Source organism: Thalassophryne amazonica, chromosome 16 (assembly GCF_902500255.1).
Source record: "Thalassophryne amazonica chromosome 16, fThaAma1.1, whole genome shotgun sequence".
Classification (NCBI taxonomy): domain Eukaryota; kingdom Metazoa; phylum Chordata; class Actinopteri; order Batrachoidiformes; family Batrachoididae; genus Thalassophryne; species Thalassophryne amazonica.
The window spans coordinates 991,652-1,012,478 of NC_047118.1; the positions used below are offsets into that span (position 1 = coordinate 991,652).

Consider the following 20,827-nt stretch of genomic DNA (forward strand, 5'->3'; position numbering starts at 1 on the left):
AGATGATACCCAGCTTTATCTATCCATGAAGCCAGAGGACACACACCAATTAGCTAAACTGCAGGATTGTCTTACAGACATAAAGACATGGATGACCTCTAATTTCCTGCTTTTAAATTCAGATAAAACTGAAGTTATTGTACTTGGCCCCACAAATCTTAGAAACATGGTGTCTAACCAGATCCTTACTCTGGATGGCATTACCCTGACCTCTAGTAATACTGTGAGAAATCTTGGAGTCATTTTTGATCAGGATATGTCATTCAAAGCGCATATTAAACAAATATGTAGGACTGCTTTTTTGCATTTACGCAATATCTCTAAAATCAGAAAGGTCTTGTCTCAGAGTGATGCTGAAAAACTAATTCATGCATTTATTTCCTCTAGGCTGGACTATTGTAATTCATTATTATCAGGTTGTCCTAAAAGTTCCCTAAAAAGCCTTCAGTTAATTCAAAATGCTGCAGCTAGAGTACTGACGGGGACTAGAAGGAGAGAGCATATCTCACCCATATTGGCCTCTCTTCATTGGCTTCCTGTTAATTCTAGAATAGAATTTAAAATTCTTCTTCTTACTTATAAGGTTTTGAATAATCAGGTCCCATCTTATCTTAGGGACCTCATAGTACCATATCACCCCAATAGAGCGCTTCGCTCTCAGACTACAGGCTTACTTGTAGTTCCTAGGGTTTGTAAGAGTAGAATGGGAGGCAGAGCCTTCAGCTTTCAGGCTCCTCTCCTGTGGAACCAGCTCCCAATTCGGATCAGGGAGACAGACACCCTCTCTACTTTTAAGATTAGGCTTAAAACTTTCCTTTTTGCTAAAGCTTATAGTTAGGGCTGGATCAGGTGACCCTGAACCATCCCTTAGTTATGCTGCTATAGACTTAGACTGCTGGGGGGTTCCCATGATGCACTGAGTGTTTCTTTCTCTTTTTACTCTGTATGCACCACTCTGCATTTAATCATTAGTGATCGATCTCTGCTCCCCTCCACAGCATGTCTTTTTCCTGGTTCTCTCCCTCAGCCCCAACCAGTCCCAGCAGAAGACTGCCCCTCCCTGAACCTGGTTCTGCTGGAGGTTTCTTCCTGTTAAAAGGGAGTTTTTCCTTCACACTCGCCAAGTGCTTGTTCACAGGGGGTCGTTTTTCTGTAATTATTGTATGGCCTTGCCTTACAATATAAAGCGCCTTGGGGCAACTATTTGTTGTGATTTGGCGCTATATAAATAAAATTGATTGATTGATTGATAAATCTAATCTCAAATTTGATTTACAACAGATTGTTCAGTCTTCACCAGTGATGTTTTTAGAACACTGGCTAGCTCTAGTCCTAAGGTTCTCATGCTAGATAGACTGATCACCCTGACCAGCAACCAGAACATGAAAATCCTGCTAACATTTTTATATATTACTACAGTGTGAAATAATATTAATGATTAATTCACCATTTGTCACTGATTATTAATAATTCACCATTTCTCACTGGTTATTATTAATTCATTCACCATTTGTCTTTGGTCCTTTTGTCACTGGTTGCCGACGGTTCCAGGTCTGAGCCCTCCGAGCATCTCATCTGCATTAATGACACAGACAAGGTGCCATGTCCGTTAAAGTGCGACAGTTGTCTTCTCACAGTGTTCTTCCTCCCTCACCGCCGCCAACAGAAGTCGGCCAGCTAATGGCCTTGAAAAAGCTGGAGGCAAAAACAGTGCCAGAGCCCGTGTTTGTCACTTTCAATCCCGCGCTGTGTGTGTGTGCGCTTCAGTGTGTGAGCTCAGGGGAGAAAATGAAAGTGAGAGGAATTTGAGACACATCCTCACACAACACAGAAAAAAAAAAACAGTCCAAGCTGCTTGGTGTTAAAGCTGGGTTCTTCTCTCAGCTGCTCCCATTAGGGGGCCCTCCCAAAACACATCATCTATCTTCTCCATCTCACCTTGTCATCGCTGTCTTTTTACATCACACTGTCCACCTGCATGTCCAGAACATCTACAATCCTTCCTACTCTACTGTGACTCCATCCTCAGCATCTGTTTGCAGATATCTGCTCATGTCCAAACCATCTCAATGTCACCACTGATCTGAAATGGAAGTAAGACCGTTACAGGCCCTGGGGCACTTTGGGTAGGTGTTTATGCTCAACCTGTCCATGCCAACCTGTCACAAAGCAAAAAAGACCTCAAGAACACATGCTTGATGTGATCCCACCTTGCCATTCCTACCGTACAACAGGGGTTCCCAACCCAGAATGAGCTGGCTAGCTCAGTCAGATATCTGTTAGGTCCTGACTGGCTGAGCCTGAATCCCCTTCCAAGTGGCATTTTGTGCCTACAGCATGTCTTTAGCCACAGTACCCATATTAAAAGGTTTCCTCCTTTCCAATTGCCTCCAGTGACGTCTTCTACCACTCCTTCTTCTCATTCCCTTTCCACCTGCACCCTACTCGCCAACAGTCTTGTGGTGGACATTGGTAACCAAACCCTTGAACAATCCAGTACTGAAATCCATTTTTTTGTCCATGTTTGATTTGGATTGATACACTGAATGCCCAATGAAATACCTCTCCCTATTCATCCAGGCTTGGGATTGGTAAACAAACAAACAAACAAAAAAACAACAAATCACTGGTTGCCCAAACCCAGTGGCTAGATTTATTTTATTTTATTTATTTATTTATCTTGAACAGACACAATGTGAAATAGACATGAAAACTAAAGCACCAAAAATAACACTAAGAAAAATAAACGTTATATAATTAACTTCTTGATTATCAATTAACTCATTAAATATTCATAATAGTTACAGTTTTCTCTAATAAAATATATACTTTCAGAAATAAATTATAAACACAAAATATGAACCATAATATAACAAATAAAGCAACTTCTTAAACACATATACTTACATACCGATGTACACCTACACTTACATTATATATATAAACCTAAACTCTGACTCTTATATATATATATATATATACGAGGTCTATTAGAAAAGTATCCGACCTTTTTATTTTATGCAAAAAATATATGGATTTGATTCATATGTTTTTACGTCAGCCAAGCTTGAACCTTCGTGCGCATGAGTGAGTTTTTCCACGCCTGTCGGTTGCATCATTCGCCTGTGGGCAGGCTTTGAGTGAGTACTGCTCCACCCCTCTCGTCGTTGTTTCATTGCGAGGAAATGGCGGAATGATTTGGGCTTTTTTTCCATCAGAATTTTTTCAGAAACTGTTAGAGACAAGCAGCTGGAAACCATTCGAAAAATTTATCTGGGTTTCGGTGAAAATTTTACAGGCTTCAAAGAGAATAAGGAGTCTTACTACCGCTTTAAGGATGGCCCACAATGGCGCACGGCGCGCCACGCTCCGCGCCGCCATCGAGAGGCAGAAACCACCACATCATTTCTAAAAGGATCGCTGTGTGGAGCCGGGACCGTCATGTGCACTTTCTCTCGTTATCACAAGAGCTGGACATCAGCCATTTTCCGGCAGATTTCACTTTTAACAAGAGATTTTGTCATGGAAAGCCGAGCGGAGGCTTCGCGCGTCATGACTGATTCGCTGATGGAGCTCCGTTTCGGAGTGTCAGAGGACAAGTTGGGACATGCCCAGTTCTAAAAAGAATACATGTGTATATATATATATATATATATATATATATATATATATATACACACACACACACACATATACATCCTCAATTTTATACAATACCTTGCTTACGTATATACACATGGGCATATCATTGACGTTTCCCCCCCATACCTATGAAAAATAATCAGCTTGTATTTGTTTTTAAACTGGATGATGTTTGGGTGTTGTTTTTGTTCCCATTCACAGATAATCACAAACAAAATTTTAATTCACTATTTCATAACCCAGGGGGCATCAATTTAATCAAATTTAATCTTAGCTCAGATTACACAGCTTTTAAGTCTTTCCAAGTCAGCAGTTTGTCTGATAAGTCAATCATACAGCCTCAAATTCCACACTGACCTTCCCAAAAGACACACCGGACGACACTTTGAATATCAGCCAATAGGATTTTTTTCTTGCAAAACTCGTCAATTCGGAAGGAACGTCTGATTTCTGGCATACGAGGTCTATTAGAAAAGTATCCGACCTTATTATTTTTTGCAAAAACCATATGGATTTGAATCACGTGTGATTGCGTCAGACAAGCTTGAACCCTCGTGTGCATGCGTGAGTTTTTTCACGCCTGTCGGTTGCGTCATTCGCCTGTGAGCATGCTTTGTGTGAGCACTGGTCCACCCCTCTCGTCTATTTTTTATTGCGAATAAATGTCTGAACGATTTGAAGCTTTGCTGCATCAATTTTTTTCCAGAAACTGTGAGAGACCTCCAGGTGGACACCGTTCGAAAAATTAATATGGCTTTCAGGGACGATTTTATGGGGATTAAACAGATTACGGGGTGTTACTGCCACTTTAAGGACGGCCCACAACTGCTGAGAGTGCGACGCGCTCCCAGCCCCCATCGACAGGCTGACACCCCGCTGGAACAACCAGATCATTTCCAACGTGAAGGCTTTGTTGATCCAGGACGTCGTCTGACTTTCACAAAAAGGCAGAAGGCGTGGACATCAGCACTTTTTTGGCACATTCCACCGTTACAGGAGTTTTTTTCATGGAAAGAAAAGCGGAGGGACGCGCCACGGCTCCGTTCATTACGCGGGACAAAACCACCTCTGTGTTGGTCTCACAGGATGGCTTTCAGGTGGATTTCAGACGGATTCCAGTTGCTTTCCAGTCGTGTGAATATCCGATTGTGATTGTGCATGAGCTGGACCTGCCAGAACATGTCCTGTGAGGCTTCATCACGGCGTTTCTTTGCGCCATGCGGCTGCACTGCGACGCGCGGAATTCCGCTCCTCTTTCCATGACAAAAACTCCTGTAACAGTGAAATGTGCCGTTCATTTTTAAACTGGATGCTGTCTTGATCCGGTATGTCATCTGACTAGCACAGGAATTGTGAAAAGACATGGACATCAGCACTTTATCGGCACATTAAGACAGACGTGCGGAGGTTATTCACACAACTGGAAAGCAACCGGAATCCGTCTGAAATCCACCTGAAAGCCGTCCTGTGAGACCAACACCGAGGTGGTTTTGTCCCGCATAATGAACGGAGCCATGGCGCGTCCCTCCGCTTTTCTTTCCATGAAAAAAACTCCTGTAACGGTGGAATGTGCCGGAAAAAGTGCTGATGTCCACATCTTCTGCCTTTTTGTGAAAGTCAGACGAGGTCCCGGATCAACAAAGCCTTCACGTTGGAAATGATCTGGTTGTTTCAGTGGGGTGTCAGCCTGTCAATGGGGGCTGGGAGCGCGCCGCGCTCTCAGCAGTTGTGGGCCGTCCTTAAAGCGGCAGTAACACTCCTTAATCTGTGTAATCCCCACAAAATCGTCCCTGAAAGCCATATTAATTTTCCGAACGGTGTCCACCTGGAGGTCTCTCACAGTTTCTGCAAAAAAATCAATGCAGCAAAGCTCCAAATCGTTCAGACATTTATTCGCAATAAAAATCTGCCGAGAGGGTGGACCACACCTCACTCAAAGCCTGCTCACAGGCGAATGACATCACCGACAGGCGTGAAAAAACTCACGCATGCCCATGAGGGTTCAAGCTTGTCTGACGCAATCACACGTGATTCAAATCCATATGGTTTTTTAAAAAAATAATAAGGTCGGATACTTTTCTAATAGACCTCGTATTATTCAATTTCCATCATTACATCATGGATCAACGTGTTCCTGTGATATGTTTTATGAGATATCATACAAAAAGTTAAGTGTCATATTTTATGCATATTCTTACAAATGTTCTGAGTCTGACTTCAGGCACTTCAGTGATTCTACACATTGCAGACACAGCAACATGTACACAGTAAAATCACCAGTGTTAAATTAACACTGCCGGTGTACCTATGGTCCCACTCTGGTCAGAGTAGGACCATATGTACTGTCAGTGTTAATTTAACAATGTCAGTGTTAGCTTTACACTGGTGATTTTACTGTGTACAACATGTGTAACGGGCCAAAGCAGCACTCGTCTCAGTAATGAAGCAAAGCGAACTCGTGCTGCCCACCGCTGCTTCCAGCCATTCCTTTGAACTTGAGAGTTGAATTTCACATTTTTAGTGTTCGTCTGGTAAAAAGTCTGAGAACCTGGAACTGAAGCATAACCGTGGGTTTGTTTATGTGTCGAGCTGTGAGCAGTCTGTCATCAGCTGGTCAGAGTTAGAAATTCGGTGGATCTAAACAGTGAAGTAGTCTGTTTCCATAGCGACCGGAGCTTGCTGGAGTTATGTCACGTGAAGGAAAGTTAACCGCGCAAACTTCTTTTTCTGTCCATCCAGTGTCTCTCTGGGAATGATGGCGATGCGTTTAGTGCCACCGTCTCTGTCGCCATGACGATGCCATTCAGCCCCCTCTCCAGTGACGAGGAGCAACAAAGGATGTTGGGAAGCAATCGACATCTGTATCCAGGGGTGGAGGATGAGGAAGAGGAGGAGGAAGACGAAGAAGAGGAAATGGAGGAGGACGGCCGAGACGAGGATGGAGAGGAGAATGGAGAGCTGGAAGGTGAGGAGGAAGATGATGAAGAGGAAATGATGGAGGAGGTCAGGCGAGGCGGGCTGGTTCAGACAGGCCGAGGAGAAGGTCACAGGCGGTCAGGTAAACTGGCTGGACGGGCTGCTGTGGACAGACATATCCGCCCGGGCAACCCTGGGCACACCGCAAACCCCTATTCATCCAACCCTGGTCCCACACACCAACCGGCAGCCAATCAGATGCAGCAGCAGCAACAGAGGAGTCTGAAGGACTGCGGCGCCAACTCGGAGCCCTCTGAGGACACACACATCGCCATGATGGTTTTTCGCATCGGCATCCCAGACATAAAGCAAACGGTGAGTCCTGTTCCTGCAAACACCCACCAAATCCACCAACAAGAAGGTAGAGACAATCCAGAAAACCTCACAACTGTGCCTGTTTGTGTCCAAAACACCTCCTGCACCCCCTCACGGTGTCACATAAAGAACCTCAGCTGAGTCCCAAACTTCTTCTCCTTCATCTGGATCAGGATCTCTATGCTACACCAACTCTACCCTTTTAGAAAAGTCATTAAATTATTATTAGTTCAGTTGTCCAGCACCTTGTCTTTAAATTAAATTTTTTTATCTTTATCTTCTGGTGCCACACACACCTGGAGGTCTATATTATTTGTGTAATGTTTTATTCACGTTGTGCAGATGCGACTTGCTGAAAGAGGATCTGGCAACATACAGTAAATGTGAACTTCAAGTCTAATGAAACCAATTCAGTTTACAAGACAATGTTCCCATTTTCCCCCTAAAAGAACACTGTGGACTATTTGTCAGCTGTTTGTCGTGCCATCATCTCTGTCTCAAACGCTGACAGCTAATGTGACATTTAAAATGCTAGTTTTCTGGCACCTGTTCCACGATAGTTCACACATTTTCCACGTACCGTTGGTCACACCTTTTTTCTGTATGTAGAACTCACTTTGTAACACAACATTTCCCTGGGGGCAAATTTAACAGTGGACAGGAACTCAGTGTCGCACATGTGCACACCACAGCCTGTACTGTTACTTAACATAAAGACTTTTAAAGTCCATAAATAAGCAAAATTTATATAAAAACATGCATGGGATGTTTTTTTTTTTTTTTTTTTTACATGGTTTGGACAAAAGAAATCATCAGATGGACACAGTTTGGACAATAAAAACATGCGGCTATTTTTTGGAGGAATATTTTTTCAAACTCATATCAGCTCTTTATTGTGGGATTGTTGTAGCCTTTTTGTTACATTTAGTGCTTTGATTCCTTTTTCTAATAATTGATTGATCTAAATGACAAGACGTTGTTATAGATTAGACATTTTTATTAAAACAACAACAAAGTCAATCAATCAATCAATTTTTTTTTTATATAGCGCCAAATCACAACAAACAGTTGCCCCAAGGCGCTTTATATTGTAAAGCAAGGCCATACAATAATTATGTAAAACCCCAACGGTCAAAACGACCCCCTGTGAGCAAGCACTTGGCTACAGTGGGAAGGAAAAACTCCCTTTTAACAGGAAGAAACCTCCAGCAGAACCAGGCTCAGGGAGGGGCAGTCTTCTGCTGGGACTGGTTGGGGCTGAGGGAGAGAACCAGGAAAAAGACATGCTGTGGAGGGGAGCAGAGATCGATCACTAATGATTAAATGCAGAGTGGTGCATACAGAGCAAAAAGAGAAAGAAACAGTGCATCATGGGAACCCCCCAGCAGTCTAAGTCTATAGCAGCATAACTAAGGGATGGTTCAGGGTCACCTGATCCAGCCCTAACTATAAGCTTTAGCAAAAAGGAAAGTTTTAAGCCTAATCTTAAAAGTAGAGAGGGTGTCTGTCTCCCTGATCTGAATTGGGAGCTGGTTCCACAGGAGAGGAGCCTGAAAGCTGAAGGCTCTGCCTCCCATTCTACTCTTACAAACCCTAGGAACTACAAGTAAGCCTGCAGTCTGAGAGCGAAGCGCTCTATTGGGGTGATATGGTACTACGAGGTCAAAGTGTAAAAGCAAAGCTGCCTGTTAACTCTGACAAAAAAATGTCTGTCTTTGGAGATATTTACAGGAACAAACAAAGCCCCAGCAGAGATCAGTCATGTGATCAGAGGTCACCAGGAGGTCTCAATAGATAGATGTCACACAGGTACGGTGCATCAGGAAAGTATTCTCAGCGCTTCACTTTTTCCTCAAAACTCTATACACAATACCCCATAAAGACAGCATGAAAACGTTTTTTGAAATTTCTGCAAATTTATAAAAAAAAAAAAATCACATGTACATAAGTATTCTTTTGCCTTTGCCAAAATTGAGCTCAGGTGCATCCTGTTTCCACTGATCATCCTTGAGATGTTTCTACTGCTTAATTGGAGTCCACCTGGAGTAAATACAGTCGGAATTCCGCTTCCTTGCTGTCCATCATTTTGTGGAAGCTGATGTCCTTTTCCTCCTGCATTTTTAAATATTCAGCCTCCTTTCTGTCCATCATCTCCTGGACCTTGATGTCCTTTTCGTCCATCTCTTGATGGAAGCAGGTGTGTTTTGTTTTCTCACTGCGGTATTGTATCACTTCCTGTTCCGGAGCACAGCGGTGTTTTTCTGTATCTGTTAGCTGTTTAATCTGCGCAGTTAGATTGATCTAGTTATCTAGATTACGATTTGTTTCCCAGTGTAATCTTTACGTGCCTTAACTAAAGCACTCCTTCTGCTGAATCACCTCTAAATTATTTACACATTATTCACTTTGCGTGTTTTTAGGAATCCGCTAGCTTAGCGTAGCTACTAGCTCTTAGCCGATTTAGCATGGCGGCTTCTCCTGTCTCTCCCGCACTTTTCTGCTCTGGGTGTGAAATGTTTAGTTATTCCTCGGCCTCCTTTAGCAGTAACGGTACTTGTAATAAGTGTAGCTTATTCGTAGCTTTGGAGGCCAGGCTGGGCGAATTGGAGACTCGGCTCCGCACCGTGGAAAATTCTACAGCTAGCCAGGCCCCTGTAGTCGGTGCGGACCAAGGTAGCTTAGCCGCCGTTAGTTCCCCCCTGGCAGATCCCGAGCAGCCGGGAAAGCAGGCTGACTGGGTGACTGTGAGGAGGAAGCGTAGCCCTAAACAGAAGCCCCGTGTACACCGCCAACCCGTTCACATCTCTAACCATTTTTCCCCACTCGACGACACACCCGCCGAGGATCAAACTCTGGTTATTGGCGACTCTGTTTTGAGAAATGTGAAGTTAGCGACACCAGCAACCATAGTCAATTGTCTTCCGGGGGCCAGAGCAGGCGACATTGAAGGAAATTTGAAACTGCTGGCTAAGGCTAAGCGTAAATTTGGTAAGATTGTAATTCACGTCGGCAGTAATGACACCCGGTTACGCCAATCGGAGGTCACTAAAATTAACATTAAATCGGTGTGTAACTTTGCAAAAACAATGTCGGACTCTGTAGTTTTCTCTGGGCCCCTCCCCAATCGGACCGGGAGTGACATGTTTAGCCGCATGTTCTCCTTGAATTGCTGGCTGTCTGAGTGGTGTCCAAAAAATGAGGTGGGCTTCATAGATAATTGGCAAAGCTTCTGGGGAAAACCTGGTCTTGTTAGGAGAGACGGCATCCATCCCACTTTGGATGGAGCAGCTCTCATTTCTAGAAATCTGGCCAATTTTCTTAAATCCTCCAAACCGTGACTATCCAGGGTTGGGACCAGGAAGCAGAGTTGTAGTCTTACACACCTCTCTGCAGCTTCTCTCCCCCTGCCATCCCCTCATTACCCCATCCCCGTAGAGACGGTGCCTGCTCCCAGACTACCAATAACCAGCAAAAATCTATTTAAGCATAAAAATTCAAAAAGAAAAAATAATATAGCACCTTCAACTGCACCACAGACTAAAACAGTTAAATGTGGTCTATTAAACATTAGGTCTCTCTCTTCTAAGTCCCTGTTGGTAAATGATATAATAATTGATCAACATATTGATTTATTCTGCCTAACAGAAACCTGGTTACAGCAGGATGAATATGTTAGTTTAAATGAGTCAACACCCCCGAGTCACACTAACTGTCAGAATGCTCGTAGCACGGGCCGGGGCGGAGGATTAGCAGCAATCTTCCATTCCAGCTTATTAATTAATCAAAAACCCAGACAGAGCTTTAATTCATTTGAAAGCTTGTCTCTTAGTCTTGTCCATCCAAATTGGAAGTCCCAAAAACCAGTTTTATTTGTTATTATCTATCGTCCACCTGGTCGTTACTGTGAGTTTCTCTGTGAATTTTCAGACCTTTTGTCTTAGTGCTTAGCTCAGATAAGATAATTATAGTGGGCGATTTTAACATCCACACAGATGCTGAGAATGACAGCCTCAACACTGCATTTAATCTATTATTAGACTCTATTGGCTTTGCTCAAAAAGTAAATGAGTCCACCCACCACTTTAATCATATCTTAGATCTTGTTCTGACTTATGGTATGGAAATAGAAGACTTAACAGTATTCCCTGAAAACTCCCTTCTGTCTGATCATTTCTTAATAACATTTACATTTACTCTGATGGACTACCCAGCAGTAGGGAATAAGTTTCATTACACTAGAAGTCTTTCAGAAAGCGCTGTAACTAGGTTTAAGGATATGATTCCTTCTTTATGTTCTCTAATGCCATATACCAACACAGTGCAGAGTAGCTACCTAAACTCTGTAAGGGAGATAGAGTATCTCCTCAATAGTTTTACATCCTCATTGAAGACAACTTTGGATGCTGTAGCTCCTCTGAAAAAGAGAGCTTTAAATCAGAAGTGTCTGACTCCGTGGTATAACTCACAAACTCGTAGCTTAAAGCAGATAACCCGTAAGTTGGAGAGGAAATGGCGTCTCACTAATTTAGAAGATCTTCACTTAGCCTGGAAAAAGAGTCTGTTGCTCTATAAAAAAGCCCTCCGTAAAGCTAGGACATCTTTCTACTCATCACTAATTGAAGAAAATAAGAACAACCCCAGGTTTCTTTTCAGCACTGTAGCCAGGCTGACAAAGAGTCAGAGCTCTATTGAGCTGAGTATTCCATTAACTTTAACTAGTAATGACTTCATGACTTTCTTTGCTAACAAAATTTTAACTATTAGAGAAAAAATTACTCATAACCATCCCAAAGACGTATCGTTATCTTTGGCTGCTTTCAGTGATGCCGGTATTTGGTTAGACTCTTTCTCTCCGATTGTTCTGTCTGAGTTATTTTCATTAGTTACTTCATCCAAACCATCAACATGTTTATTAGACCCCATTCCTACCAGGCTGCTCAAGGAAGCCCTACCATTATTTAATGCTTCGATCTTAAATATGATCAATCTATCTTTGTTAGTTGGCTATGTACCACAGGCTTTTAAGGTGGCAGTAATTAAACCATTACTTAAAAAGCCATCACTTGACCCAGCTATCTTAGCTAATTATAGGCCAATCTCCAACCTTCCTTTTCTCTCAAAAATTCTTGAAAGGGTAGTTGTAAAACAGCTAACTGATCATCTGCAGAGGAATGGTCTATTTGAAGAGTTTCAGTCAGGTTTTAGAATTCATCATAGTACAGAAACAGCATTAGTGAAGGTTACAAATGATCTTCTTATGGCCTCGGACAGTGGACTCATCTCTGTGCTTGTTCTGTTAGACCTCAGTGCTGCTTTTGATACTGTTGACCATAAAATTTTATTACAGAGATTAGAGCATGCCATAGGTATTAAAGACACTGTGCTGCGGTGGTTTGAATCATATTTGTCTAATAGATTACAATTTGTTCATGTAAATGGGGAATCTTCTTCACAGACTAAAGTTAATTATGGAGTTCCACAAGGTTCTGTGCTAGGACCAATTTTATTCACTTTATATATGCTTCCCTTAGGCAGTATTATTAGACGGTATTGCTTAAATTTTCATTATTACGCAGATGATACCCAGCTTTATCTATCCATGAAGCCAGAGGACACACACCAATTAGCTAAACTGCAGGATTGTCTTACAGACATAAAGACATGGATGACCTCTAATTTCCTGCTTTTAAACTCAGATAAAACTGAAGTTATTGTACTTGGCCCCACAAATCTTAGAAACATGGTGTCTAACCAGATCCTTACTCTGGATGGCATTACCCTGACCTCTAGTAATACTGTGAGAAATCTTGGAGTCATTTTTGATCAGGATATGTCATTCAAAGCGCATATTAAACAAATATGTAGGACTGCTTTTTTGCATTTACGCAATATCTCTAAAATCAGAAAGGTCTTGTCTCAGAGTGATGCTGAAAAACTAATTCATGCATTTATTTCCTCTAGGCTGGACTATTGTAATTCATTATTATCAGGTTGTCCTAAAAGTTCCCTAAAAAGCCTTCAGTTAATTCAAAATGCTGCAGCTAGAGTACTGACGGGGACTAGAAGGAGAGAGCATATCTCACCCATATTGGCCTCTCTTCATTGGCTTCCTGTTAATTCTAGAATAGAATTTAAAATTCTTCTTCTTACTTATAAGGTTTTGAATAATCAGGTCCCATCTTATCTTAGGGACCTCGTAGTACCATATCACCCCAATAGAGCGCTTCGCTCTCAGACTGCAGGCTTACTTGTAGTTCCTAGGGTTTGTAAGAGTAGAATGGGAGGCAGAGCCTTCAGCTTTCAGGCTCCTCTCCTGTGGAACCAGCTCCCAATTCAGATCAGGGAGACAGACACCCTCTCTACTTTTAAGATTAGGCTTAAAACTTTCCTTTTTGCTAAAGCTTATAGTTAGGGCTGGATCAGGTGACCCTGAACCATCCCTTAGTTATGCTGCTATAGACTTAGACTGCTGGGGGGTTCCCATGATGCACTGTTTCTTTCTCTTTTTGCTCTGTATGCACCACTCTGCATTTAATCATTAGTGATCGATCTCTGCTCCCCTCCACAGCATGTCTTTTTCCTGGTTCTCTCCCTCAGCCCCAACCAGTCCCAGCAGAAGACTGCCCCTCCCTGAGCCTGGTTCTGCTGGAGGTTTCTTCCTGTTAAAAGGGAGTTTTTCCTTCCCACTGTAGCCAAGTGCTTGCTCACAGGGGGTCGTTTTGACCGTTGGGGTTTTACATAATTATTGTATGGCCTTGCCTTACAATATAAAGCGCCTTGGGGCAACTGTTTGTTGTGATTTGGCGCTATATAAAAAAATTGATTGATTGATTGAATTGGACATGAATTGGACAGGTTTCTTTGTTTTTTATTTTTATAAAATTTACAAAAATGAAAAACAAAACAAAACAAAACCCAACATTTTTTCATTTTGTCATTATGGGGTGTTATGAGTAGAATTTTGGGGGAAAAATTTTGGAATAAGACTGTAACATAACAAAATATGGAAAAAGTGAAGTGCTGTGAATACTTTCTGGATGCACAGCAACTATATGTTATGTGTCGGATGCAGCCTGGAGAACCGACCAGCGTTTGAAGGACCCAGTATGAAATAAGCAGAGCACGGTACAAAGGATAACAGAGTTTAATAAACATAACAGTGAAGTGATACGAAAACAACAAAAGAGTGCGCGGTCTGGCGTGGTGGATTGCGGTGCGCTCCCAGCAGCGCTAACGGTCCGGAGCCAGAAAACTGTTCGGACCCAAGGACCCCGCCGACACCCCCCAGGTGGCCGCGACAAACCGAGTCTGTGAAAGAAGAAATCATCATGTGAGTCCACACTCAACACACAGAGAGAACGCTTAAAGGTGTACAAACAGCAAACACTTCCTGGCTTAATTGCAAATCAGCTTCCCACCCTGCAGGCATGGAACACCCTGTTCACAAAACTCCACTGCAGTGGAAGCTGATTACACGACTAACATACAGCTCAATATAATAAGGTGTGAGGGACACCACATTTACTGACTGTATAAATGTTAGTCACAAAACCAAACGTACCTCAGGAAGTGTGCTGACGAGCATGAGACCTCACCCCCTCCTCTTTCACAGACCGTGCATCAAACCTGGACGTTTTCTGCATCCACTGATGATGAGATGGCTCTAGAGACGACGATCTCACCCGTCTGGTCACAAGGTCGAGTCTCTGGCAAATACACACTGTGTACTCCAGTCTTAAATGCCACCATGTTCCAATCCATGTAGATGCACCTCAGCTGTGAGTCCTGACGAGCCGCAGGTGATCAGGGTGAGGTCCTGATAAACTCAGCTACACAGCCACTCAGTCCCAAATGCAAGCCACCTGGAAGGAAAACCAAAAGACAGAAACAGAAGACACACAAAAGCCAGCCAGGCACGCCAGCCACAACACTATAAACTGGATGGGATGTCTGGTTAACCCCAAAGTAATCATTTGGACTGTCACAAAATTTGTAATTTTCAGAATGTAAGTGTACTGTGGATTTTCAGCTTTAATTTAAGGGGTTTAATATTTCAAAAATCACTGAGGAATTATGGCCATTTTCATACACAGTTCCTCCGGTTTCAGGGGCCATAACTAATTGGACAAACCTAACATAAGGATTATTGTTCATAAAAAATCACCTTGTTTAGTTTTCTCTCAACAAGTCGAGATGGATACATGATCATTTCCAAGTCACTGAATATGTCTTTGACTTCATTTACACCAGGCGAGGGAAGCCACCAAGACACCCATGGCAACTCTGAAGAAGTTACACCATCTGCAGCTGTAATTTTTAAATGGTTGGTGTTACATATACACTCAGTTCCTTAGGTTTTGTATTTTTCCCCTCTGCAGCACTACAGTGGATGTGAGATAAAACCATCAACGTGTTCTTGCAGCGTCATCTTTTATCTTCAATTTAAGGAGTTTAACAAAAATATCACTTCAACCATTTAGGAATTACAGCTGTTTTTATGCACAGTCGCTCCACTAATGGAACACGTTCAACATAAGGATTATTGTTGACACAAATGATCACTTTTACAGCCAGTTTTCTTTAGATAAGTCGGGGGATGGATACATGAACATTTCCAAGTCAATGAATACGTCTTGGACTGTATGTAGAGAGACAGACAGCCTGGTACTGTGAGGTAAATCTGACTGGAGTCACCAGGTCTCAAAATGTACCTGACTGGTGAGGGAAGCCACCAAGACACCCAGGACAACTCTGAATAACTTATAGGCTTCTCTTGCTGTGATTGGACAGACTGATATAATTAAACTGATTTGATATTCCAGAATTAATAATTGACATATTAATAATTTCCAGTTGCAACTCAATTTTTTTTTTTTAGTAACCTACTAAAAATATTTTCACCCACATCGGTGGGGGTGAACAAGTGGTTAGTGTGCTTGGTTTCAGTGTGATAGATTCCCTGTCCAAACCCCACCCCTGCAACATGTAATGTGGCGTTGCATCAGGAAGAGCATCCAGTGTAAAACTTGTGCCACATCAACATGCAGATCCACCTTGGATCTGCCTTGACGACTCCGAGTGCAAACAAGGGACTATTTATATTTTGTTAAATTTTTAACCTTGACAGTCAGATATCCTGTGAGTCACTGAACGAGTTCTCACTGAGGACTGACACGGGTGACAGTCACCTCAGCGACCTTTGACCTGCACAGATCTTCTATTTTGCAGGGTTTTGGCGCTCAGTTAGTGTTTCCTGCCATGTTGACATGAGCTGGAGTTGGAGGCTGTGTTGTCGGCAGGTTTATTAGATTGTAACGCTCACGCTTGTGCAGGCGTGTTGGCATTTGCAAGCCGAGCGCATTAAACAGTGTGAAACAAATGAGATTTCCCCGACGTCTGACTGGAGCAGAACACGAGCACACAGGCTTCAGGCGGGGGGGGGTCCCACACCATCACAAACGCTGTTTCTGGTCCTCTGAGGTCTGCAGCTGCCGGTGTCCCGAGAGGTTAATGCAGAGGTGAGACCACAAGTGGTGCCGAGATAATCAATCAATCAATCAATCAATTTTTTTATATAGCGCCAAATTACAACAAACAGTTGCCCCAAGGCGCTTTATATTGTAAGGCAAGGCCATACAATAATTATGTAAAACCCCAACGGTCAAAACGACCCCCTGTGAGCAAGCACTTGGCTACAGTGGGAAGGAAAAACTCCCTTTTAACAGGAAGATAAGAGAGAGGAGAGCAGAGGATGAAAGAGAGAGAAAGAGTGAGTGGGGGAAGAGGCAGAAAATGAGAATTTGTTCTCCTCATGAGCCATTACAGAGAGCGAGGAGTGGCTGAAAGAAACAGAGTGTGAAATGAAGATGAGAGAGTCGTCCACGTGAACGCCAACAACACGGTTGTTGGCGTTCAGCAACACAGAGTTTTTGGTGCCGGCGGGGGGGTGTTATTTCCCCAAAGAACTCATTATAGCCTGCAGGAAAAGGCCAGAGGGACACACACACACACACACACACACACACACACACACACACACACACACACACACACACACACACACACACACACACACACACACACACGCTGATTTGTACACATACATGCACACACACACACACACACACACACGCTGATTTGTACACGTACATGCATATACACACACACACACACACACACACACACATGCTGATTTGTACACGTACATGCATATACACACACACACACACACACACACACACACACACACACACGCTGATTTGTACACGTACATGCATATACACACACACACACACACACACACACATGCTGATTTGTACACGTACATGCATATACACACACACACACACACACACACACACACACACACACACACACACACACACACACACACGCTGATTTGTACACGTACATGCATATACACACACACACACACACACACACACATGCTGATTTGTACACGTACATGCATATACACACACACACACACACACACACACACACACACACACACACACACACACACACACACACACACACACACACACACGCTGATTTGTGTACAGATGAAGGACGGCGCTGTAAAAAACATGGAGAATGAGAGAAGGGAAGAGAAGGAGAGGGAGGTATAGTCTGAGCAGCACAGACAGAGTGAGCGGGCGTGTGAGTGGGAATGTGTGATCACAGCTTCAGGAAGCAAAGCAGAATTTTTGGTCTGCATCTTGTTGAAACTGCAAGACAAACAGGTGCACAGAACAAAAAAAATCCTGTTCAAGCTTTTATTGTGCATCTTTGCATGAATTATACTGCTGTCAGTGCACATTCAATATAAATTAAATGACTCATATAAACGAGAAAAAAGATCACTTTTTCATATTTATATTTTAAAATCCCCCAGTTTAAAAACATATTATGTATATATCTTCAATATATCTTCAAATGTGACTCCTCTCTTCATCAAGAACTGGTCAGAAAAATAGAAAAAAAAAACACACACACACAATATTGCCCCCCCGCTATATTTTAAAGCTACAGTGTGTAGGATTTATTGCCATCTTGTGGTGAGGCTGCATATTGCATTCTGTCATTGCTGGTCATGATTTTTTTTTTTTTACTTCATGCTTTCTCTTCTTGGTGATAGGAGTTTGTGCTCCCTCACCTGCTCTTGAGATCAACAACATGTAAGGGTCCTGTCCCACTGGGGAGAGGATTAACTGTGCATGAATTGAGTACACAAATTACAGGCATTCGCTGTCGTCCGCAACACAAATGGCTAAAATTGACAAATGTCCCAGTATGAATTACAGATATATTAATAATATATAGCGAATGTATGATGAACAATCACGGTTGTATAATGCACATAGTGAGGAAACGGATCTGACGCATTGCGATTATCACGCCAGTATTACAGGTGTATTATGATGCATCGCGCATGTGTTGTGTGTGCACGGCATCTGCATTGTGGTCATAAAAGAAGCGCACTAAGGCTGTCGGCATCACTATTCACACCAACAATACAGCCTCTGGAGCATTTGCTGGACTCGGACAAGTTGATTGGAGTAAAGAAGCAGTGAACAGGGCGAGTGGTGACGTCAGTGGATCGAATCAGAGCGCAGCTCGTCTGAACGATTATAACAAGAAGTTAAATCTGTTATAAACACAGGAATAAATACTGTAACAGCTGCAGACAAGAAGGAAAAAACACACAACTGTTTTATCAAGCCTTGACAATGTAAACAAGTCAAATAATGACCTTTTTAGACGGCTCAAAATGCTTTCTGCAGCTGGGCCGTTCACGCGTGCAGCTGCAGAAAGCTTCCTCTGTGATTCAGGAGGTGATTAGAGCCGTTTTCAACAGCCAATTTGCACAGTAAAATGATTAATTCGCCACGAAATAATTATTTTATATAGGCAGCATCCAGCGCAGAGCGCGTGGCAGCCGGTAGAACAAAGAACAGCGTCCAGCTGTGAACACAGCACATCTGATTTGCATCCGCCGCAAATCAGATGCAAAGCAGACAATCTGTATGCAGTCGCTACAACTTATTTTAGTTCGTGACGTGGACATGATGGGCACACAAAATATCCATTTTATGTGCCATTTTTTTATGCTCTCTCTCTCTCACACACACACACACACACACACACACACACACACACACACACTGAGCGAGCACGTGTGCATGTGTGTGTGTGGACAGATGAAGGTGACTGATGACAGCAGAGAGGCGTGGCCATGCAGTAATGCAGCAAGAGGTTGGGATCCATGCAGCGGGATGGATGCATCTGCAGCAGCAGCCTCAAGGTCAGCAAACATCCCGCCTCCACGCAGGCCGGAGACACACAGATGGAGAGGAGTGCCAAAAAACCTTTCTGTGCTGCTTGAACCTCTGAGTTGCCGTACATTCAGCTGCACACGACCCCACTGGAGAAACTTTGAACTGCACCAAACTGCCAGGCTACCAGGAATCACTCGCCTTCCCACTTTCTCTGACACTGCCTCCCCCTGCTGGTACAGAGAGGGTGAAAACACTTTATTCGTGACCAGTCTGTGTGCAGTCGCTACAACTTATATTAGTTCGTGATATGGACATGATGGGCACACAAAATATCCATTTTACACACTGTCCCAGTCCGTGCGGCCATGATGCACTCGCTCCATCCATGCACACTCTGTCTGCATGCGCGACATACCATTTGCGACTGTGATGTGGCCGTGCTGGGCACGTGTCATATCTGTTTTGCACGCTGTCCCGGTCCGCCGCCAAGCCGCGCCAACCCGTCGGTTGTGGATATCAGTGGATGACAGGGGATATGCGGCGCGTTGGTTGTGTATGTCCTGCATATGTCTTCAGTATGTGTTCAGGCAGTGATGCGGATCTCATCTGCAGCAGGATTTTTGAGCCGCTCAAAAATCCTGGCTGCAGACATGCGTGCCTCTGCAGATGATCATGGACGTGTTCGGATGGCAGTCGACTCATACAGGCATGTTACACGGTTATTGCGGTTGTTTGGCGGATGTGGGCCACTTTTGTGCGCATTTCATCCGCAAATCCTCCTAAACGCCAGTGGGACAGGGCCCTAAGGTCTGCTTCCACATAAACCTTGAGTTGTTATTAGTAAGCAAAAAGTAACAGCCTCATTTGCTCATAGCAGTTTTTATTTGTCCACTAGACACAACTGCAAACACAAAATACAGGTGGATAAAGATGCAACTGTGTTTTTGGACTTTGCCTCTTTACAAGTGTTTTTGCCTGCAGTGCCCAAAGTTGAGTTTGGTGCAGGACTCTGCTTGTGCATGCAATGCGTGCGCGCGCGCACACACACACACACACACACACACACACACACACACACACACACACACACACACACACACACACACACACACACACACACACGCATGCACACAGACACAGACACACACGCGCACACACACGCACACACGCATGCACACACACACACACACGCATGCACACACGCACACACACACACACACGCATGCACACACACACACGCACACACATGCACACAGACACACACATACGCATGCACACACACACACACACACGCACACACATGCACACACACACACACGCACACACATGCACACAGACACACACATACGCATGCACACACACACACACGCACACACATGCATACAGACACACGCACACGCACACACATACACACAGACACACATACAGACATTTGTAACAGTGCAGTGTCTGTGCTGCGCGTCCAATCAATGCTAAAAACCTTTTTTTCTGGGAGCCGAGCTGGATTTCAAAGCCCTGATGGAGATGAAGACCAGCCGAAACTGTTTGACCAGTCAGAATCCGGAGGATCAATTGCACTCCTGGAGGTGAACCAATCAATGAGCAGCATGGCT

At 43.5% G+C, this 20,827-nt stretch overlaps 1 protein-coding gene across 1 annotated transcript in view; it reads left to right on the forward strand.

The window, feature by feature from the left end:
* The window catches only part of shank1 (SH3 and multiple ankyrin repeat domains 1), a 276,665-nt gene that overhangs the window by 69,460 nt on the left and 186,378 nt on the right, over positions 1-20,827 (forward strand). The window contains exon 2 of the mRNA XM_034189594.1: positions 6,382-6,933. Within this exon, the coding sequence (XP_034045485.1) occupies positions 6,433-6,933 (501 nt within the window). The 5' untranslated portion in view covers positions 6,382-6,432. The remainder of the gene's footprint in view (positions 1-6,381; positions 6,934-20,827) is intronic.